The 24,661-nt window shown below is 31.4% G+C and overlaps 1 protein-coding gene across 8 annotated transcripts in view; it reads left to right on the forward strand.

The window, feature by feature from the left end:
• Nucleotides 1–24,661, forward strand: part of LOC118197123 (uncharacterized) — a 466,504-nt gene that overhangs the window by 394,061 nt on the left and 47,782 nt on the right. For all 8 annotated transcript variants that reach the window (XM_085807503.1, XM_085807502.1, XM_085807499.1 and 5 more), the window contains 9 exons: nt 2,698–2,924; nt 3,241–3,465; nt 3,543–3,644; nt 7,818–7,988; nt 8,137–8,292; nt 16,135–16,335; nt 20,157–20,285; nt 23,957–24,127; nt 24,217–24,372. In XM_085807503.1, the coding sequence (XP_085663629.1) occupies nt 2,698–2,924; nt 3,241–3,465; nt 3,543–3,644; nt 7,818–7,988; nt 8,137–8,292; nt 16,135–16,335; nt 20,157–20,285; nt 23,957–24,127; nt 24,217–24,372 (1,538 nt within the window). The remainder of the gene's footprint in view (nt 1–2,697; nt 2,925–3,240; nt 3,466–3,542; nt 3,645–7,817; nt 7,989–8,136; nt 8,293–16,134; nt 16,336–20,156; nt 20,286–23,956; nt 24,128–24,216; nt 24,373–24,661) is intronic.

Below are 24,661 nucleotides of genomic sequence, written 5' to 3' on the forward strand. Positions count from 1 at the left end.
GGGAAAGAACCCGTTGGCGCCGTTGCATTTTTACTCGCCAAGCTCGCCGTTCATCGACGATGAGCCGGTCCTATTTTGTAAACGTGATTTTTAGTGCATGTAAATTCAAATTAGCAGACAAAACAATATATTAAGCATATGGTAGTAAAAATTCACAGATAATAAGCATGTAGATGTAAAACTAACCGGTTAAACGTGATATACGAAAATAAATGCGTATTAAATTCAAGTTTGCACAGAAAAGAATATATTAAGCATAAGACAATATATAAGGATTTATAACGGAAATAAAAATTTATTTAAAAATATAAATTAGTATTAATATACTGAAATTAACCGGTTAAGCGTGATATACGAAAAAAATTTGTCTTAAATTCCAGTTAACACAGAAAACAATATATTCCTTACACCAGCAGTGGTTTGCTAATTTTGATGACCATGGTGATGATGCATCGAACTATTCTGACATCTTAAATAATCAATATTTTTTATTTCAATTTAATCATCTATTTATGTCACACCTGCCATCCTCTGAAAGGTTATTGTTAGAAAAGATAACAATATATTATCTTGTTAAAATTTTACGCCATAAAAATTGATTTATTCTCATAATTTTAGATGACAATAAAAATAAAAGCATTACTTAATTATTTAAAATGCACATGCACATTTTTGCGGTTTACGAAATCAAATTATTTTAGACTTTGGAAACCTCATGGTTCTTAGAGCTGTTAATAATTAAGAACACAACGTGAACAGCCGTGTTACAAATTAGCATTCACCCCTCTTTTCATCCCGAACCGAGAACCGGCATCCATCTACGAAAATATTTCTATCTATTCGTTGTTAAAAATTCAGAAAAAATAATAATAAATAAGAGAAGAATAATATAAAGCTGCAAAGGCGAACAACGACAGTGTTAATTCAACAAAATAAACGCAAGAGGAATGGTTGCAAACTTCGAACAAGCGAATAGGATAAATGCGATGGATTACCAAGTTTGAACGATTATCGCCAAAGTTGGCGATGTTTACATTTACCGGGTTCTCTGAGGAAGTGCTTCCGAAGCAACTTAAACAACTGACATTGAAAGAAATGTTTAATAAAGTAAACAAATAAATATTAAGCTTTTTTTTTTTTTTTTTTTTTTTGTAAATTTTGATACCCTTTAGATCATAATTGTTCTTTATTTCATAAATTACGGTTTCATATTTTTAATTTTAGAATTTCTGCATGCCGTCTTACGCGATTTAAACTGATGATTTATAATCCGGAATCGCCGAAGTCCCGACGAGTCTGGATTAACGACTTTTGACTGTATTAACGCTGGGTCTGAATTGCACATGCATAATTGTGCTTAAGGTGGAAAAGGCAGGGATGGATGTTTTAGGGTTACTGCATCTCATCATTTTATTGGCTGTTCTCGATTAGCGTATTTTGTATATTTTACCATTTATTCTTCAGGTAATTAAATTCTGAACTAAAGAAATAAATTTGAATCAGTTTTTCTTTAATTCTGAGCCCTTTTGGAACTCTTAAATTACTAACAACAGACTTTGAATGTGATTTTGAAATGCATTATTTCTTTTGATTTTATAATTTGTGAAGTTTGGAATGTGTTTAAAAGCCAAATGAGCTGTGAATGGACTTATATAAAAAATTCGTCTTACTATTGTATTTTTAAAAAATTGTACTTATATCTGAGGCATTTGAAAATTAAGCAGAATATCAAAAGTAATTTTTGGTGTAATTGACGATTTCTTAAACTGGTGCTCGCAGGACCTGCAGCAGGGGGTCACCAAAAATTTTAGCAGTTTTGATATTTCTTTAACTTATTATAATAATTTTACAATTACCAAATATTTTTACACGATGTACCCGAAAATAGATAAAGATAAGACAATACAGACAAAGAAAAGAATGAAAACCTTTCGATGCATTATTTTTATAATATAAACATTCATTTTCCTTTCTTTGCATGGGATGCTGTCATTTTGTGTGTTACTTATTTAAAATTTTCACATTTTTCTATATCTTAAAATTAGAAATTGAAGCTAATGACCTAAAAGTGAAAAAATTGACACTGACACTCATGCATGTGTCGGTTTTGCACAATACTTATGTGGTCCTACAAAATTTTTATAAATGGGTCACGAAAAAATCTCAATAAAAAGGGGTCACGACTGAAAAAAGTTTAAGGAACCCTGGTGTAATTGATTCTGCAGTTTTTATCATCTTCAAGTTTCTGTCCATGACCTTACTTGCTGTAGTTACTATTAGCTGCTTCAGGAATAAGCTTTCTGTTTTTATTGAGTTTTTTTGTTTGTTCTCTTGTTTAACTTTAAAATAATTCTTAGGAGTGATACTGGAAATAACAACTTCTTTGTAACATTGCTAAGCTCACTGTAATTTAACTTGTTAAGACTTATCCTTTAACTCATTCCCTCAGATTTGGTATACATTGAATAGTTTTCCCTTCACATTTTTCAACATGTAAAATTAATAAAAGTATAGGGATACTGATATACCAGTTAATATGGTACTTCAAGTTTCTAGATGGAAGTTTCACTGTTTCTATAACTGATTAATTTAATTCTCACAACATAATCTGCTAAAGCATCTTTGTCTTTCCCATGTATGTCTGTGTGTGCGTATATATCCTTATATCAAATTATACAACAATTATTAATTTTTTAGATATTAAAATAAAACTTGATCGTCTGAATGATTTATGGACAACAATTCAGACAGCAGCACGGAACAGAGGAAAGTCTCTGGAAGAAGCGTTAATTGCTGCTGAAAAATTCTGGGATGAATTGACTGCCGTTATGAATGCACTTAAAGAGTTGCAAGGCAATTTGAGTGGACAAGAACCACCAGCTGTTGAACCAGCTGCTGTTCAGCAACAACAAGAAGTGCTACAAGTAATTTGTAATATTGATCTTACAATTATTGCACCATAAAGGAATGATACATTAGCATTTTAAATAATAAAAGTGCATTTTCATTTTTTGAACATTTGTTTACAAGATTATATATATATAATAATTTGATACTGCATTATATATATAATAATTTGATATTAAATAAGATAATTTCATTATTTTAATTTTTAAAAGAGAGTTTATGGATTAATAGTATGGCTTTTTTTTTTTTTTTTTTCCATTTTTAGTGTAATAAAAGCAAACTTTATACAAATATAATAATTGAGATGATATATAATAATAATTATAATTAAAGGAAATCAAGCAAGAAATTACTCAGACAAAACCAGAAGTTGACCATTGCCGACAAGCTGGACAGAATTTAATGCAGTTGTGTGGTGAACCAGATAAACCAGAAGTAAAGAAGCATATTGAAGATTTAGATTCAGTATGGGAAAATGTAACTACTCTTTATGCTAAAAGAGAACAAAATCTGATTGATGCAATGGAGAAAGCCATGGTTTTCCATGATACACTTCAGGTAGTATTATTTATATGTATATTTATATTTTGTTGTATATAATTCAAAAGTGGTTAATAATTCATATCTGTTTATAGAATTTATTGGAATTTTTGGATACCGTTGAAGATAAATTTTCTAAACTTGGAGCCGTTGCTTCTGATATCGACTCAGTGAAAGGTCAAATTAACCAGTTGAAGGTAAGATATGAAATACATTTGATTTAAAATGTTATTTGGCTCTTTAATATCAGAAAATTATTGTTACAAAATGTCTAGGCACGGTAAAATAGCTTCCCTGCAAGGCAGATTTAGGGTTGCCATAAAATGGCAGGGGAAGGCAGGGTTGCCACATCTGGCGAGATATCATCCATTTGGCACCAAAATTGGCGACGTGCCGTGGATGGATGGAGATTCTTCTGGAATGAATTCTTACCGGTTTAGCCCCGAATGTTTCAAACACAAGCCAAAAGCTATATAATCCCTGCTGGTATGCAGACAGTTAGTCCATGTGGAGTTAATTAGAGTTCATCGAGTTGATAGTCAGTCAGTGAGTGCCGAGTTGGTCGTCAAGTGCACGGAAAGAGTCTCGTAGTGTATCGCAGTTAGTGCATCATCGAGAGAGTGTGTTGAGCTCCAGGAACGATTAAACCGAGGAGTCAGGAGCTGTACTCTAGTGTATTGTCGAGTGCATCATGAGTAGTAGCGTGGAGAGTCTCGAGAGTTCAGAGAACGACCGAGCAGAATCAGGAGCTGTACTCTGATGCTTTGCTGTGAAGCTGTCTCCACTGTTATAGCCTGCAGGCTGTGTCGCTGATTGTTTCAGCATGTTTATAGTAGTTCTTTGACAACTGTAAAAATGGGATTTTGGAGCTGTCCTGAGAATACTGGCCAATAAAGTGTGTTTCGATACTTTATCTATTAGTGTCGTCGTCATTCTCTCCAAATCTGCACAAACCCTGTAACGTAAAGGAAGAAAATAATGTAAGAATATTAAAAAGTGAGCAGAAAGGGAAAATGCATAATAGTTAGTAATGGAAAACTAGAGGGAGCCACATGCCTTGAGAAGACTTAATTTGGAAAAGAGAATAAATATCATATTCTTTTTGGAAAGTTTAAGATTTAAAATTTTTTTGTATTTTATTTTATATATAAATATATATTTTGATTAATGATTAATAGGATCGTTCGTCAATGGTACTCAAATCAGAAGTGTAACAAGTCATAAAATTCAAGAGAAAAATATCCAAGGCAGAAAGAAATTAATTCTGTGGTTATGATGTGATTTTTACACTGAGCAGACTGATAATAATGCAGAAAAGACCTCTTTTTAGAGAATAAAATGTGATGTGTTTTGTTGTGCATGTTCTCTTTAAGATTGGGTTATTTTAATTATCTTTTTATGCATGAAAATTTTATTACATTAATATTTAGGATTTTGCATTTATTTTGTATTTCATGCTACAGTTTCTTCATATTACATTTTTCAAATTACAGTTTACTCTATTTCCTGAAATCTAAAGGTACACCTTGCACAAAAAAATGGGACTGTTCTACTGGACTAATTGTCAAGATTTAACTTGCATTTTTCATATCTCGAAAGCAGGACTTAGGATATATATTAGATTTATATATAGCACTGTTCTAACATAAGTATTTTTACATAAAATCGGACCTTTTTCTGAAATAACATACCATTTTTTTTTTCCATAATTTGAGTCGTAGACTCGATTATGGAAAAAAAAAGAATCGGTTTTTAAGTAATTTGATATAATTCTTTGAATTACTTTTTTTCTTTAAATAAAAATTTGGTGCTACTTTGATAGATGGTTGCACGGATTTTGGCGATTTTTTTTTTTTTTTTTTTTTTTTTGCGAGCAATAGTACTTATGTAAACCCATTGCTGGATAAGTTATTTATGGTAACCGATACTTTGTCAATTTTTTAAAAAAATAATGCATTTTATTATGCATAAATTCTGTGTTTTAAAAATTATTTATGGCTTCTAAATATTAAAAATCAATTTAATTTTGCATTTTTATTTGAAATAAAAATTTTATTGTTTATGATATTTTGTATAATTTACATTGCGGATGATGTAATCAATGACATCACCTTGCTTTAAATGTAATTGGTTTTAATATCTATAAATTTAATCTAATGTTTTAAATATTATTTATTGCTGTTAAATATTAAAATACAATTTAATTTTGCATTTTTTAAAATGATTTCATTATGTATGATTATTTAAATAATTTTAATTCTAGGCGTGATGTAATCAGCTCCCTGATTCGTTACATAATATTTGTGCATTAACGAGCTGTAATCAACTCCCTGATAGGTTACTGAATATTTGTGCATTACCGCACCATTTTAAAATTTTATTATCCATCTCTTCGAATTCCTTAGATTTCATAGGAAACAGATATGTCCCTTTCCAAGATTAATGTTGTTATTTGTAAGTACTAAGAATTATTGGTATCGGAATTTTAAAAAATGTCCTTTTGAGACCTTATTTTGGCGAACCTGGCTTTCCTAATCATTATTCCTAATTTTCGTAATATTTTAATCCAATTAAACGTTGGCACAGTGTTTTTATAGCAGTGTTTTTATTCTATTTTGGTGCTATATGAAAGTAATAATTTAACCTTACTTTAGTATTTTATACTCGTAGTAAATGTATTTATTTACATTTGCCTGCCATCTTAAAAAATAACGTTTTCAACAAAAAATTAATCTATTATTTTTAACGATTTTTTTTTTTTAAAGTTTCGAATACTTTACTATTTCACGCTTTTGAAACAGTGAAACCTCAAGTTAAATTTCAACAATCAGTCCAGTAGAACAGGAGATATAGAACTGTCCTTTTTTTTTTTGCACAAGGTGTACATATTGTTTGCATTTTGTGAATTACATACCTTTTTCTTCCCAGCAAATGTCTATACCCATTAAAGAAGTTAAATTATATAAAAAATTAAACATGCAGGTAAACTTTTATTAAATGCATAAGTTTGTATTCATTGCATTGTTTGTTGTTCTTTTCAGTAAAAAAAACTGAATTAAAATAATTTCATTAATGAAATATTTTTGAATAAATTTTAAATGTTTAATCCGTTTCTGATGCGCACCTCCATTACCAAAGCGTTCTGTTGGGACGGTGCGTTAACCGGATACGTCGTTTTGTGGGGACGGGCAATTCACGCTGCTAAGCCTAATTTTGGAAAAAAATTCGTATAAATTAAATTTGTCATCCAATTGTTCCAATTTTTGGTACATTATGAGAACATTCAGGTATTTGTCAGAATTAATTTTAAACCTTTATTGTTATATTTTCCTTAATAATTTTATAAAATACTCATTCTAGAATAATATAATTTTTCTTTTATCCCACAATTAAATATATATGGAAAAATATCCAAACAATCGCAGATTATATTTAACACAACGCATAATTAAAATTTAAAAATATTAAAACTGTCTTTCATAAAAATTCAATGTGAAAACAATGCAAAGGAAGCAATATTTCAAAAAAGAGACAAGTGTATGATATTCTTTGAAATATGGGTGTATGAAAGTCCAACAATGCAAATGTCACAGGAATAGAATATCAGCAAATTTGACTCATTTAGCATTTGTTTATCTTCTACGGTCAGATAGCGCTTTGGTTTTGCCATTAAAAAAAAAAATAGAACACTCATTCCGAAACAAAATACCATAAATAAAAAAACATTGCTTAAGAATGAAGGTACACATACTTAACTTTCGATATATTTCCCTATAACAGACATACAGCTACATCTAGTGTCAACAAAAAATACTAATTAAACATTCTATCTAAAAGTCAAATGTGATACGCCTGGCCATAGAGTGAATTAAATGGTGATTCAAATATGACACACCGAGCTGTGAGGTAATGTTCGCTGCTGATGCACATATGACATGCTTGAACTGAACAGGTTACTGCTTGCTTTAAAAGAGAAGCCAAAATTATGAAATGTAATATCTGAATGGGGGAATAAACTACCTTATTTAAAACTCTTTATTATGTGCATAAATTAATTTACAGTAATGGTTTTCATTTAAAGTCTTGTTTTGTTAAATGGAATATCGCAGTTACGACATATTGCAAAAACGTTTGTAAGCGTATCAGCAGTTTTCATAATGAAAGAAATGTTTTTATCACATAACAGCCAGATGCATTTGTAAAGCATTTAATTAGAGGAACTATTTTCTGAGGGTTTTTTTTTTTTTTTTTTTTTTTTTTTTTTTTTATGTTTCAATGCTCAGAGTTTGCTAATTTTGTTGTGTACTTTAAAAATGTATTTATATTTGAAAATGTATATCATCCGTTAACTGTTTTTAATTAATTTATAGGATTTTAAATTAGAGGTTGATCCACATATGGTTCAGGTTGAATCTCTAAATCGTCAGGCTCAAGAGCTGATGGAACGAACTTCACCTGATCAGGCTGTAGCCATTCGGGAACCTTTAGCTGACATTAATAAGCGCTGGGACGATTTACTGAAAAGTATTGTTGAAAGACAGGTTAGTGTATAAAAGTATAAAGAATTCATGAAAGATGTTCACTTTACCATATATTATAAGAAATTAGGTTGTTTTTGGGGTATGTTAATTCTCAGCATCTGTCTTCTGCTTATGATTAAAATGTATTTTCTTTTATTAAATCATACAGCAAGAAATGGAGAATACACTCTTAAAACTTGGGCAGTTCCAGCATGCTCTAGAAGAACTGATGATCTGGATTTCAAAAACTGAAAAAACTCTTGATGAGTTGAAGCCTGTCTTTGGTGATCCACAAGTCATTGAAGTAGTTTTAGCTAAACATAAGGTATTTACAGTTTTGAGATGTATAAGAAAGTATAATAGTCTGAAAGTTTTAATTACATTGTAATATATGTTAAAAAATATTCTTTTAATATGTGCATGCTGCAATTTTTTTAAAGTGTGAATAAATTTATACACTGCTCAACATTGAAAATGCAATACTAAGAAGGAGAGGTCAGAAATTGATGCAAATTTTAGAGTAGACACATGTTATGTGAATGATGTGAAATGCACAGCTCTCCGACGCACGTGAAGTAAGATATAAGGAAAGGAACGTGCAGAATGGGCAATATTCATGTCATTATTTCTGCCAGACGAATTATCAAAGAAAGTTGGTTTTTGTCCTGGAGGATACGAGTAATAGGAGAAAATGGCCAGGCCACCGTCAACGAAGGCACTTCCAGCAGATAGACGATTTTACGAGGGGTATGGTGATCGGAAATGTGGGAAGAAGGAGGGGTACAGCTGCAGCCAGAGTGACATCAGCATGCGTGGATCAACACATCCACTGACAAGCTGTGGTGGTCCCACAAGTCACTTGTACCGCGATTCTGCAGCATGTGCAAGATTCCCTGGATGTTACCGTGTTGACCAGAACCATTTCCCGTCGATTGGTTAGACGTGGCCTGCACTCACGGCATCTGTTAAGAAGACTGCCATTGACCCCACAGCAGAGACACCAATGTTTTGAATGGTGCCGGACTGGAGTGATGTGGATGACAGAATGGCAAAACGTAGTGTTCTTAGATGAGTCACGCTTCTGTTTATCCAGTGACAGTCGCTGCATACGTGTGTGGCATCGATGTGGAGACAGATCTAATCTGGCAGTAACTGTGGAACGCTATTGCCTATGATTCCAGGTCACCTCTAGTTTGTATTCAGGGCACTATGACGGCTCAACGATGCTTGGATAATGTACTGTGAAAGGTGGCAATCTCCTACCTTCAGAGGCTGCCTAATGCAATTTTCAGCAGGATAACGCCCAACCACACAGTGCTCGCATCTGCCAACATTCTCTACAAGGCATACAGATGCTTCTCTGTCCACCGTACTCTCCTGACCTGTCACCAATCGAACATGTGTGGGATGTGATTGGACGCCGTTTGCAGACTCTGCCCCTGCCTCGTTCAGAAGACAAACTGTGGCAAATGGTTAAAAGGGAATGGAGAGCCATCTCTCAGGACACCATCCGCACTCTTATTGACTCTATGCCTAGACATGTTTCTTTGTGTATCGCTGTCCGCGGTGGTCCTGCTTGTGTATAACTAATTTCCTGTGAATAATTTAACCCGTATCGTGCTTATAACCCACTACTGCGTATAATGTTCCTATGTATCATTAATTTCCCCGTATATAATGTAATGCATACCCAGTGTATAATGATAATATAATGCGTATCCTGTGTCTAATGTGAATGCTGTGCAAAATAACCTTTTTATAATGTACCAATATAGGGTTTATTAGGAAAGAATTTTAATGTAATCAGGTGATGTGAAGTTAATGTAATGCTCGCATCTGCCAACATGCTCTGCAAGGCATACAGATGCTTCTTTGTCCACTGTACTCTCCTGACCTGTCACCAATTGAACATGTGTGGGATGTGATTGGACATTGTTTGCAGAGTCTGCCCCAGCATCGTTCAGAAGACAAACTGCAGCAAATAGTTGAAAGGGAATGGAGAACCATCCCGCAGGACACCATCCACACTCTTATTGACTCTATGCTTAGACGTGTTTCTTCGTGCATCGCTCTCCGCAGGAGTCCCACATCCTACTGAGCTGACGCTGTTCTCACTCTGTATTCATACTATCATTTTGGAATAAAGATCACTTATTGCTGCTTGCTGTATCTTTTTTCCAAATTTTATTACGTTCTGACCACTCCTTCTTGGTGTTGCATTTTCAATGTCGAGCAGTGTATTTTAAAGCCTGTATTTTACGTGATTAATGTGAAGGAAATGCATTTAATCGAATGACAAGTAGTATTTCCTAAATTTAAAAAAGCCCTTAAATTAGTAACATTATCATTATTTGACAGCCATTAATTGATCCTTGTTTTTAAGTTATATAAGTTTGTCATATCATATAGTCACAGACAAAAAGGTACTAGCATCTTCATTATGAGATGAATTCTCAAGTTGTATAAAGAAGGGATATAATGGGGGATAGGGAAATAGTTAAACTTTTGTTCAAAATTTGTGTGAAATTGCGAAACTTGAAAGAATTAATTTGAAAAAGAAGGTATTTTAAACTTGTATTCTCAAATTTTGTGAAAAAATGTATGGAAATCTGCTATGTATAATAGCTATATAATGGAAACTGTATAATGGCCCAAGAAACCTTACTTTTGAAACATTATCCATACATTAATAAAAAAAAGTAAAATTTTAACAAAATTTAGTAATGTTAGTTTCAACTTTAAGTTTTAAAATGGTCTTTTGTGACTCCCTAGCTGATCAATTCATGAACAAAAATTTAAGTTGATAAATTAATAGGTAAAAAAGATATATATATTTTTGTCAGCATGCTGTAATTTAGGAAATATAAAAGCGTAAATAGAAATAAAGAAAATGCAATTTTTATAGAAATAAAGAAAATGCAATTTTTTAAAACATGATGTAAAAAGTGAACACTTATGTAACAGTCACTGATTATATATTAAATGTATAGTATATATGCAGTGAAATGAAATAATAATTAAAACGGTTATTTATTTAAACAGTTATATTTAGAAAATTTAATCAAATTATGAGTTCCAAAATTACAAACAACTGCAGCTGGTTTACCAAACACAAATTCAACTGTTTGTTTTTTTTTTTAAACTTTTCATAGTATATTTTTTTATATATATATATAAACACACATGTTTATGCAGTGCGATGGTAATAACTGATTATGCATGTAATTTGAAGATGACGGTCCATTGAAACACTGTAGAATCAAAAACGTTTTTTAGCAAGATTTTTCCAAATTCGAAACCCATATTTATCAAGAAGCTAAACTGAAGTAGTTTTAGTCGATTTTTTTTCCTTTTCTTCTTTCTCTCTTTTCTTTGAGCTATCAAATCAAATCTCAGTTTTTAAAATAAGATCTAGGTTCTACAAGAAGCACTGCCTTTGGAGTACTGTGAAACTAAGTTCTGGCACCTACATTTTTAGATTTTGTTTACCTGCTTCCCTGATTTTTTAAACTAAAAGTTTACTTGGCTGACACATTTCTTTTTATTGATTAACTTTATATTTTCTTGTTTTTTCAAGACATACGATGAAAAAAGACAGTAGTTTGCCATTTTTATGAATTAATTCCATATCAAGGTCAGACTCTGTCAAACACATTATCATACATTAGTTATATATATGTCTTTAATGAAAATGTCCACATCATTGTATCATATAAGCAAAGGAAAGTTGCTAAATATAGATAGTTTCAGTAATATGATGGTAAGGAACTTTCCTTTTATTTTTGAGGCCCATCAGCGGCCGAGCGGTAAAATCGCTGAACACTCATAGTTTGGTCCGAGGTTCGAATCCCGCGAATGGGCTGGCTGCATGGGCGTTTTCGTGGTTTTCCCTATGTGTAATGTGTATACAAGCCAGTTTCCCTTAGAAAGTCCTCCATGAAGGCATCCCTCCCCTTAGGCAGATAGCCCTAGTGTACTTTGCCATAATTAAATAAACCTTTTATTTTTGAGTTCATACTATAAAAGTTATATTTAAATTTGTAGAACCATATTTAGGATGCTGAATTGTAGTTAGTTGAGCAGATTTAAAATATGTTCAACATTTCTTATTATAATTATGCACATTCATTCAGTGTCTGTCTGTTCTCCATTAAGTTTTCCAAATATGATGACATGGTTGCCTTTAAATTTTAAATTTGACCTTTTTTTTCAGCTTTTTTTTATATTATTAATAATGTTGCAAACTTTTCCCTTAGCTAAATCTATCTTGAACACATTGCAAACTATATTTTATTTTTCGTGATTTTATACTGTACCAACGTTTTAATCCCATGATTTATAATTTAGGCTGTGATTTCTTTCAGGGTTATCATTTGATGAAAAATCTATAAATTCACTCTCAAACGTTTTACCTGCGGTTCTTAAACTTTATGTATTTAATAGCTGCACATCATGTGCTGTATCCCTTTCACATGATGTGCAGCTTTCCATATCTTAAACTATTAACATGTATCATATATTTTTCTTACACTGTATATAATGAAATTAAGTAATAAATCAAATTTTACTTCGAAAATCATTTACAGATCCATAACTATTAACTCCTGAATCCCCAGCTGTTTGCAAACTCCAGTTTGAGACCATTGCGTCATTAGTTCATTTTCAGAGTTAATCTCTTCATTTCATGAAGCCATATTAAGAATTTCTCCCATTTGCCAAAAATCATTATACAGTTTGAATTTCCTAACTGCGTACCCTTATAAAACATCTAAACCATACTATGTGTATTCATACCTCCAAAAATAAAATTAATAAATACTGATCAAAAAATATAATTGCATATAATTTAAAAAAGTGACAGCAGATTTATTTTTATTATTTTTTTTTTTAAGTGGAGAGTATAATTATTGAGCAAGCATTTTATGTAAGCATATGTCATCAGCACCCATGAGAGTTTTGAACATTTATATTCATTTTAATTATTGTTTTTGTTATTATTATGTCTTATTTGTATGCATATTCAAAAACTTGTTTCTGAATATGTAGAATCACTTTTACTTTTTCAATCACTTTAAAATCTAGGTCACTGCTCAGGGTCTTCCCTTTCTCCTCTTCGTTCTGCCTGTTTTGAAAAACAAATTTTAGCTTAGTATAACTTCATTGCCATATTTTTCAAGAAAAGGTGATTTTTTTTGTTTGGTAGAGAGCAGAATTTGATTTTTAAATTGCTGAAATATTATATGATATAAAATATATATTTATTTCTGTGCTTATCGCCCACCAGCGGCCGAGCGGTAAAGTTACTGAACACTAGTGTGTTCGGTCCGAGGTTCGAATCCCGAGAACGGGCTGGCTGCATGTGCGTTTTCGTGGTTTTCCCCATGTGTAACGGGTATACGAGCCAGTTTCCCTTAGAATGTCCTCCACGAAGGCATCCCTCCCCTTAGGCAGATAGCCCTAGTGTGCTTTTCTATAATTAAATACACCAACACTTCTGTGCTTACCATTCTGCTAAAATGATCAGAAAAACTTTAAAAAAAAAATTTGGATTATTTTCAAGTGCATATGTGTGTAGATTGGTTTTGTATTTTGAATAATACCTCTGTTATATTTATGGAATCAAATCGAAATATACCGAAATCATTTAAAATTTTGTAAAGTTACTCATGTTTAATAATAGCCATTTTTTTCGGCGGGCTATAACATTGCTAAAGGTATTATCACTTCTTTTAAACATTGCAAGTTATTTTGCTTTGAGCATGAACTTAAGTATGTATTAAAGCATTGTGTTCCCTCTTTCTTTGTCTTTTCATTATCATTATTAATGAAAAGATTGATTTGATTCAACATGATTTTTTTTTTTTTAATTTGGAACTAATTTCACTTAATATGGCGAATTTCAATTAAATATATATATATGCAAAGTTGTGTAAATATTTATATGCGTAGTAGTTATAGCCATCTAAGTTTTAATTTTGGAAATCGTAAAAGAGCTAATTTAATCTATATTATAATTTTCCCAATTCAAAATAAAGTAATTAAAAATAAATTAAAAAGGCCTAAGATTATTTGCTATTTTGTTTAACAGTTTAGATTGAGTATTAATTGTGACTTCAGGTTTGGAACTAGCAAATAATTTGATGCTTACTTGGAAGTAAGATGAAACACTCTCTATTAATTTAGTTGTTATTAATTGATGGTAGATTGGTTTGTCCCCTTGTTAAGTCAATTAATCTGCAATCAATGACAATAGTGTTTCAATACTTAAAATTTACTTTTGGTATTTTTGCGATTAAAGATTTTTCTTAGCAGATTTTTATGTTTTTAAACAAGGCAATTGAAATTACTATTTAAATACTAATTTGAATTCTGACTAAAAATTTTTAATTTATGGTTTTAAATTGAAATTGTGTTCCTTGGCGATGGTATATGGAAAATTTTCATATATATATATAATCATAAGAATGAAAAGGGGAACTCTCTTGTTAAAATTCCAATATTTCAGAGTAAAATAAAGAAAGCCAATAAAGAAAACTAAAAATTACAGTTTGAAGTCTACATAAATTCCTATTTACAAAGTCATAATATTTAAAAGTAGATAGTAAAATTAAATTAAAAGTAAATACACTGGTTATCATAAATTAAGGAAAAATCACAAAAATCACGATTACTGAAAAAGTTGCATGTAGAATTTAATGAAACTTATCTACAATATACAACACATAGTAAGGTATCAAATAACATAAAAAGAAATTACCAGACAAATATGGTAGTATAGAAATTAGCAAATGTATAAAATGAACAAATTGAAGGTGTCAGTTTGCTATAGGAAAAGTACCTTCAGTATGGAATATGATCGCCTCTAAAAGCAATACAGCACATACAGCGATGTGTGATGCTTTCAATTATGCGGTCTATCAGTTCCATAGAAAGCGAGAGCCATTGCTCTTGCAAAGCAGTTTCAAGTGCGACAAGGGTCTGAGGGCGCGGATTGTGAGCAGCTAGACGTCTTCCTAAAGCATCCCAAATGTGCTCGATAGGATTCAAGTCCAGGGATCGAGCTGGCCACTCTATGTGCATAATTGTTTCCTCTTGAAGATAATCATCTACGATGCGAGCCCTGTGTGGTCTTGCGTTGTTGTCCTGTAACAGGAAAGCATCACCTATTGCCCTGGCAAATGGGCTCATGTAAACATCAAGGATGTCATTTCTAAAAATCTGAGCATTCACGGTTTCCCTTGGAAAGAAATGGAGGTCTGTGCGTCCACCCAAAAAGATGCCACAACAAGCACAGACACTGCCTCTTCCGTATGCATCTCTTTCACGGATGTTTGACGGATGATAACGGGTTCTAGTTTCTCTCCATATCAAATAACGCCTACTATCGCTTTCTAGACTAAACCTTGACTCATCCGTAAAGAGAACCGCCCTCCATTGATCAGGTGTCCAGTGGATATGTTGTTGTGCCCACTGCAAACGGTCCGTCCTATGGCGTGACGTGAAAGGCACGCAAATGGCTGGTCGCCTAGCATACAGACCACCTTCGTGAAGCCTTCTATGCACAGTTGACGTTGACACCAACCTTCCGATGCCTGCAACAAGGGAGGATCTAAGAATAATCGGAGTAGCAGTTCTATTCCTGCGTGTGCATAATGTCAAATATCGGTCATCGACGCTCGTCGTAGCAGTTGGCTGTCCTTGGCTGAACCTCCTAGATACCGAATCTGCAGTTTGAAATTGCCTCCAAAGTCTATGAACCACAAAAGGACTCACATTTAGCCATCTGGCTACCTCTTTTTGACTTTGTCCTGCCTCTAGTCTCCCAATGGCTCTCAATCATAGTTCTGCAGGCAAATGATGCCTGGAGGTCATTGTAACGAATTGGCTATCTCAGATTTCTGATGTCACTATCACAGTGAAATATGTGGGCTTGCTTCTCAAACATGGACTTTTATGCTCTTCGCAAATGATGTATTCCGAGTGCAGTGCCACTAATTTGCATATTGCGGTTTTACTCAGCTACTCTTACTTGGCAACATATTCAAATTTTACATGGTTTGGTTTTTTTTGAGGGAGTTATCGCTATTTTTGTGATTTTTCCTTATAATTTACGATAACCAGTGTATATCCTGAGCTCTTTGTCTATTTTTTGCTTTAATTTTTTCAGGTAATAACAAATGATATTCAGGCTCATCAGACAAGCATAGATACAATTAACAGAGCTGGCCATGAGTTTGTTGATTCTGATCGTGGAAGTGAAGATGCTAAGTTCACACACAATAAATTGCAAAATTTGAATGTGCGTTGGCAGCATTTACAAAGCAAATCTGCTGATCTTTATAAAGAACTAGAGGATGCACTTAAAGAGGTAATTTTATACAAGTATTAATTGCTTTTTATTGTATTATTGTTAATTTCATTTTAATTCAAATTACTAAATTACTGATGAAAATCAGTTTATTTAATTATTTATTTTTTATTTGTGTTTGAAACCGTAGAAGCCTTCTCTTTCATTTTGAATGAAGTTTACTTAATTTTATATAGTATATGAATTTCCTCCAAAAATTTTTAATCAGTATGATTTGTGTTGTTTGAACCATACTTAGTAAATACACATAAGACTATGCATTATTTTTAATGCTCCTCTTGAATACAGAGAAATTAAAGGATAGGTCTTAAAGCTGAAGCATCAAGAAAAATAGTACAGTCTTAATTTCTTGGACATTCAGAATGGTTTAAAAAATTTATATTTTAAATGTTTTTGATGAAATTTCTTTTTAAGTAAACATTTAAAGCTTTTCACATCACTATCCATTTCCTTTAAGACTGTGGAAAGAATTGCAATAATAGCTTAGATAAGTGACTAGGCAATTCATACAAAATAGTTTCATTAGTGAAGATATTTATTTACCTATATAAATGCTGCTGTTTTAAGGAGGGTAAAAAAGATTTTTTAGAACTTGTTTCATTATGGTTAAAGTAAATACTGAGCTGTATATTTACAATATTCATAAGTCTGTTACATCAAACAAATGAAAAAATTTCTCAATGTAATTATTCAAGTGTTGGAAATTTAGACTTTGTTTATATTGTAACAGATATGTTGGTAAATCTGTTTTATCATATGTAAATGTACTGTGATTTCATTTAACTATAAAAATTAAATTTAATATAATTATTTGTAAGAACCTGGGGAAAAAATTGAGTTTCTCTGTTGAGGTTCAAAATTTTGAAATATGTTAAGGGTGTCGTAAAATTTAATCCAGCTAGTGAACTATTTACAGACCCTATTTTGACCAAAGTGAAAATAACTGAATCCTTAAATATAGCAGTTCTGGGATTCACATTTTTAGCCCAAAGTGTGTTAGCCCAGAAAGGCTATTAATTTCGTTTTGGCATTTTGTGGCAATTCACTTCCTGCACTGATTCACTTTTTAGTCTGTTGCCACCAACTATTAGAGTCCTGTATTATATTTAAAGAAATATACGCTATATGATGTATAATCTATATAAATGTATGTATGTTTCTCTCGTTGTGATAAAACAACAGTACATAGAACCATCAAATTTTGAATAACATAACCCTCCAGCAAATATGGGCATTTCGAAGCCCTAATTTGGAATTTGTTTTATTATCTATTTCATATTTTTTCAGACATTAAAGAAGTTTTGATTAACAAACTCAACAATTTCAAAGCGAGGAATGGCAACACTGTACCCCCCCCCAAAAAATTATCTCTAGCGCACGAAACTGTGTATTGGAAATTCTAAAGATCTGCTCATTTAAAATTATTTTGCAGTATTGCTGTTGAACTAAATTTTATGATGCGAAGTGGGTTTAAGTGCGAAGAACATGATATTTAATAAATAAAGATAACACACAAAATGTTAAAAAAACACCCATTCGGGCATAATGTAAAATCTGAAAGCTTTCAGATTTTTTTTTTAAAATTAAGTTTATGTTTCTTAAGCAGCATTTGAGAAGTACAGGAAAGGGAAGTCTAGTGAGTGACTGGTAGTTTTCATTTTCTGTATATACAACATGTATAATTACTTCAAGTTAATTAAGTTCTGGTCTCACAACTACAAGATTGTGTCAGCTTCATTCTGTTCAAGGAACTTCATGAAGGAAGCTAAAGAGCAGTTCACATAGAAAAAATAGTTCATAATTAGTTTTTTCACCCTTTTCACCAGAGGAATGACTTTAATCAAAACTTCAGATCAGTTGGAGTGAAGGTCAGTGCATTCCTTTCATGTCTATAGGTTTTCAACTTTACTTTACAAAGGTATTCCAGTGTATATTCTGATAAAGAGATTAGGAATGATGTACTATTATCCATCTAATATACTGGTGTGTGCACAAGGGTTCATAGTAGATTAAATGCACACAGAACTGATGATAACTTGAGAACATTTATTTTTACCAAAGAAACACTTTGCAGTTCTGGAACTTTTCACAAAAATACTCATATAGCTCTTCTCAGTATCACAGAGTAAAATCAGTAGTTACACTTCAAACTACTAAGAACGTTAACACAGCACAAAGCAAAGCTCTTACGGAGATCTTTCAATACTCCTAACTCGCGCTGAACTGAGAAACTTATGCTCTCCTCAGTCTTATATAGTTTCCCCCCAGCTGCTAAGAAATCTCTAGTACTTCCCACTTCTTAAAATCACTGGCAGACATAGGAAGGCCAGATACGGTAACAGTTACATATAGGAGCAGTTATTTATTCGATTACTGTACTTATTACAGTTCTACAGGGACTGGACCAATAAGTAGCCAAACGGTGGATAAGTTTTTTTGGCGTTTCTTGCCAAATTTGGCAATAAAAATTAGTCACCAAAACTATCACCAGGTTGGCAATATCTCGCCAATTTAGCAGCATAGCCATTTACTCAACGTTAATTAGATTTGCCACTATATTCTTATTTTTTTGGCAGAGCATCTTCTTTGTCAAGCATTTCATGTAACATTATACAAAAAATACTAAAATGTCACATATAATTTCACTAAAATTATTTATATATATATAAAATTCTTAATAGTATGTAAAAAAAGTAGTTATTATTGAGATAAAATCATGATTTGGTATCTTATAAGTTGGGTATATAGACTTGTATACTTTCTAAAGGAAATATGAATCCTTGCCAAATATAGTAACAGCTCAACTATCTAGAGAGCTCATGAAATGCAAGATGTAAAAATTCCAGACAGTTGAGCACATAAAAAAAGGCCAAATGACTGAAAAAGAAATTTCCGGTCTGAAATTACTAAAAGAGTCACAGCATTTATAATCAAAGCCTTCATCTAAAATTATGCAGGATTTCAGGGAAAAGTGCATTTCAGACATAAAAGCTGATGTATTTATTTGAAAGGCGAAATATCATATCTGATTATGAAATTTTATTGATCATGTAAAACTAACAGAGATCCGGCCCAGAAGGTTAAAGGAACAGATTGCTGTTTAGCTAGTTAAATTATCAGTATATACAAATTATGGCTATAACATGTAAAAAAAAAAAAAAAAAAAAAAAAACTTAAGTCGCTTATCATGCCCATTAATGCAATTTTTCTTAATGCCAAGATCTCAGATCTTTGAAAATTCTGCATTAAGTACTGTTTTGTGCAATGTTGATCTTAAATTTTAAACATTTCCCCCCAAAAAATTGAAGGAAAGATGAATAATAGTTAATTTATATCCTTCCTTATGTATCATTCTCACATTGGGCTGGTTTCATTACCATCTTACGGCTAAACACTCTTTGGCTAGGTAGGTCAGAATTTAGCCTTTAAATCAAATTAAATCCCTCTACATAAAAACTAATCCAGCTTATTAAGAATTAATAATCATTCTTACATATTTGATACTTCTGGTTTTACTTTTCAAATGCTGGGTGGATTTTGGAACCTTGCAGAAGTATCGAGAATATCTGTAATTTATGCTATAACCTTCTTCCTTTAATTTCAAACTAATTATGCATTTATTAAATTATTATGATTTTCCTATTTGTGCATTAAATAATCTAAATCTGAATGTTATATATTTACATGATTCCTTTTTTAATAGGATAATCTGTACATTCATTTTGTGTTTAAAAATTCATTTTATGTATAAAAATATACTGTAATAAACTGTGCACTTTACTACATATATTTGTGTCTCTGTATAAACATATGCACTTTAGGCTCAACAATTTCATCAAGATATTCAAGACCTTATTATGTGGTTGAATGATATTGATGGGCATTTGGCTACCTCAAAACCTGTTGGTGGTTTACCAGAGACAGCCAAAGATCAACTAAATCGATTTATGGTATGTATTATTTTTAATGCTTATAAATTTTACTAAGAAATTTAATATGCACAAAGAATTCTTTTTCCAGTAAATTAATGATGATGTTAATTTAGACTGAAAAAGTTTAGAAATTTATTGTGTAAGTTTTAGCTTCTCAGTAGACATTGACTTTTAGAAGGTAATGATTTTCTGATAATGTTTGATGGTAGAGTAATGTTAGGAATGGTACTGCATACCTCTTGCATGGCTATGCCCCTTTAAGCAACAGGCCATTCCTGAGTCATTGTTGAGTGTCATGGCAGATGAATATGTGGTTAAAATGTGTGTCATATTCTGAAATTTATTTATTATATGAAACTTTGTGTAAAAACTGTTTAATTAGTAAGATTTCTCTCTCAAAACATTATGAGAAAAGATGTTGCTGAATATATAACAGTTTTTGAAATGTCTGAATTATATAAGAGAAATATGTATCATTTACATCTTAAAAGAAATGAATTTTTTCCCTATAATACTAAAAATAAAAGTCTCAAATTATCATTTGTCTTTCGTGTTTGAAATGACTTTTAATCAAAAACTCCAATAAATGTTTTTGTGGCAGTCTTACTTCCCATTTGTACGTTTGAAAGATGACATGGCTGAAATTACTAAAAATTAAAATCCAGTGGAACTGTTAAAATTATGCTCTATAGGCGTAATGAAATTTTAATTTTACATAATTGTTCAAAATCTGCTTTAACATACTATTTAAGGGGGAAACTTTCAGCAAATTAGAATATAACTGGTTTATTTAAAAATAATGTTATTTTATTGTAGACTGTTAGTACTGCAAAGTCCAACTACATAAGTACTACTAATTAAAATTCAGTTCTTTTCCAAAATTAATGCATAATAAAACAGACACTCAAAGACTGTTTTTTAGGATATTTTAGTTTTAAAAATTTGGAAAAAAAAGATTATTTAATCATTTACCGTTTTATACTGTTTATTGAAAATTAGTAAGTGAAATATTTCAAGTATTAATAATAGAATGAATTTAAGTCATTAAAAATGTCAAATTATTTAGTATGCAAACCCATAATTCAAAACATAAATTCCATTTGTCTTTTTTTCCCATTTGTCTAAAACTAAATTTCCAGCCTCACTAAGGGAATGTGTTCACTCAGGTTTCAAAATTTAAGTAATTTCTTAGTGCAAAGAGTTTTTCAAATTGAAGGGGAAATTGTTTGTTATGCATAGTGTCTGCAAAAACTGTGGGACGAAAGTTACATGATAATTAGTTGTTGTCTTCAATACTGTATTATGTTATTCTATATTATGCTACATAATTTAGCACATTAAGAGAAATTTCCAGATAATTTCAGGTGTTTGGTCAGCAAAATTCTCTCCTGTTTGAAATCGCCGTTCCATGTGAATTTTTCTATTTCCTCTATTGTTTAAGCCAGTTCGATTCAACTCCAGACTGTCTTTCTAGCAGCTTTGACATCAACCATGGCGGCATATTTTATATAGTGGAATTAAAATTCTATGATATATTAGTGAGTATCTTTACTTGCAGTTAGCAAAAAATCTTCATTGTCAGGTCATGCGAAATCTATACTGACACAGTTGAATTATCTGTTTTTCTCTTTTTTATTGAAAATTTGGCAGCTATTCATTGGTTTCATCAACACCTCAGTCATTATGCTGTTGTATCGAAACTATTTCATAACTGAGTGCCCAAGGTATGCCCCCAGGAATTTGTCCTTGAACATAGTTGCTGAGTCTAATGAATGACAAAGGCATTCAATCACTTAAAAGGTCAAGGTTCAGAAATTGAGATGGGGAACATGTGTTGTCTTAGAACAATGATTTGTACATTATTTGAGAGCTTTTACATCCTGTTTGTATTCTCGGAGCTCAACGGACAGTGAAATTTCACAAATGCTACTCTAATTCATTCTGAACATCTTACTTCAAAATTATTTGACTGTGAAATCGAGACACTGACATGGAGGTACCTTTTAAAATAACAATGCATCAGTACATCTGGAATCTAATGGCTAGAGATGGCCTTTCAAACTGATTGACTAGTTTTAGTGTATTTACGATATCCAGGTTTCAGACTGAAAGTGTAAAACTACTGTTGTTTCTTTGACACAAAATTTATATTCATGTTCTTGTGGTTTGTCTGAATAACAGTACCATTACAGTAAACTTCCATGTGTGAAGGTCACATCAGCATAAACAGGAAATAAAGACAGACAGAACTGTTAAGAATGAACTGATAAGAATGTAAGAAAAAGTGCTTGTACGTGTATACAAGTACATTGGAATTTATATTTATTTATAGAAATTTATACCTACATAGTATCTATGTAGTATGTATGTATGCACTGATATAATATGGTATAAGTGCAGATATGCGCAGAAAGCATGTGTACCCTTAAATGGAAATAACCTATATACAGACACGTACATGTACACACACAGGCAGACAAATGCATTTATATATATGTGTTTGCATGTGAATTTTTGCAAATGTTTATAAATATACAGATATATGTATGTGTATATATTTCATTATCAAGCTCTAGAAGAAGTTTTCATATTTCTTCTTCAGTCAGACCTCTTTTCCTTTTCGGCATATTCCTAGAAAAAATGTCAAAATAATTACTAAAAGACTTACGAAAATATGCAATATTCTAAAGCAACGCAAGGCTCTGTTTACAATTTACAAATGCAGTTATCGCGAATTATGTAGCTACAAGAACTAAATAACTGAGTATATACAGAAGGGAAAAATTGGGAAAAACCGGATTCTTAACACAAAGATCTTTGAAAGAGATAAGTGGTTAAAACCCCAGGGACATCCAATTTGACATTTCAGCCTGGAAAATGAGGGAAAAAGACATGGCCACTGCAGTGGATAACCCCATCCTTTCAAACAGAAGACTCTATGGCCACTGTAATGGCCATCCTGTCTTCAAAAAGGTTAAAAGCTGTAGTTGGATTATTATACTATACTGGTACCTAACATTAGCTTATTTAAATTCTCTAAGATGTCTAGATGCTGGAACTGCCATGAGTGCTGTGTGGTAAAAATTGAAACATTTCTTTATGGTATGTTCCCTGAAAAAAGAGTTTCTCTAAACTAGGCAAATATAGCAAGCTTGATTTTAAATATTATTCTTGCGAAAATATATTTAACAGTTTTAAGCTTTAAGAAAATTAAGTATTTTAATATCAGTGGGTATTTTTGGTATAATAAAAATATTTCAATGCAGCTAAATGAAGAATTCTAGAAAATTTGTCTTCAACATACATTTAAATAATATTTATGATAAAAGGTTAAAAATGAAAAGTAAATGCATGTGCTGATAGGTTGAAAACTTCAGTTCTATTGAACATCACATATTTTATTAGCCTTGTCAATATTTATTTCTGTATTAATGATAATATTAATAATTTTAGTTTTAGTCATTCATTATTAACTTCTTAAATGTTTAATTGTGGTTAAAAAAAGGCTGTCTCTCTACTCAGAAATTTATGATTGCACATAATTCCATGTTAACTTACCAATGAATTTTAATAATTTTTTAGCTTAATTAACCTTAACAAGTCGCTTAGAACTTGTATTCATTTAATTTCAAGCTGTTTGTTGTATAGTTTTTCTTTGACTTAATTACCTGTATAATTTTCTTTCTTAGGATTTGTACAATGAGCTGGATACAAATCGCTATAAAATAGAAAATATCTTACAACAAGGTCAAAACTATATGAAAAGATCAGGAGAGAGTAGCACAAAAACTTTGCAACATAATTTGCGTACCTTAAAGCAGAAATGGGACAGTGTATTAAATAAAGCTAATGACAGAAAAGTAGGTGTTTGCATGAATATAATAATATAAAGTGTAATTTTCCTTTATTTTAGATACATATAATATATGTATTTAAAATTCCCTTTTAGATAAAATTAGAGATAGCCCTTCGGGATGCTACTGAATTCCATGAAGCTTTACAAAAATTTGTGGAATGGTTAACGAATGCAGAGAAATATATAACTTCTTTAAAACCTGTTAGCAGGCACATGAAAGCAGTATTAGAGCAAATTGAAGAACACAGAGTAAGTTATTCTTCGTATAATTGCTTCTTTCATCTATTATATGCAAATTGTATTTGATTCTGTGATATATTGCATCTTTTTTCTTCTTTAGAGTAAGTTATTCTTTATACAATTACTTCTTTTGTCTTTATATATGAATAATACTTAATTAGTCGACATGTTGCTTATTTTATTTTTTGTGGTAAATTACTACTTATGCTTGTCCAAATTTTATCTTCAATTAGAATTTTGACATATCATTTAAATGAGTAATTTTAAATTGCATATAAATTTATCATTTACGTCTTAT

Source organism: Stegodyphus dumicola, chromosome X1 (assembly GCF_044657685.1).
Source record: "Stegodyphus dumicola isolate Sdum_Otavi_A_Nest chromosome X1, ASM4465768v1".
Classification (NCBI taxonomy): Eukaryota; Metazoa; Arthropoda; class Arachnida; order Araneae; family Eresidae; genus Stegodyphus; species Stegodyphus dumicola.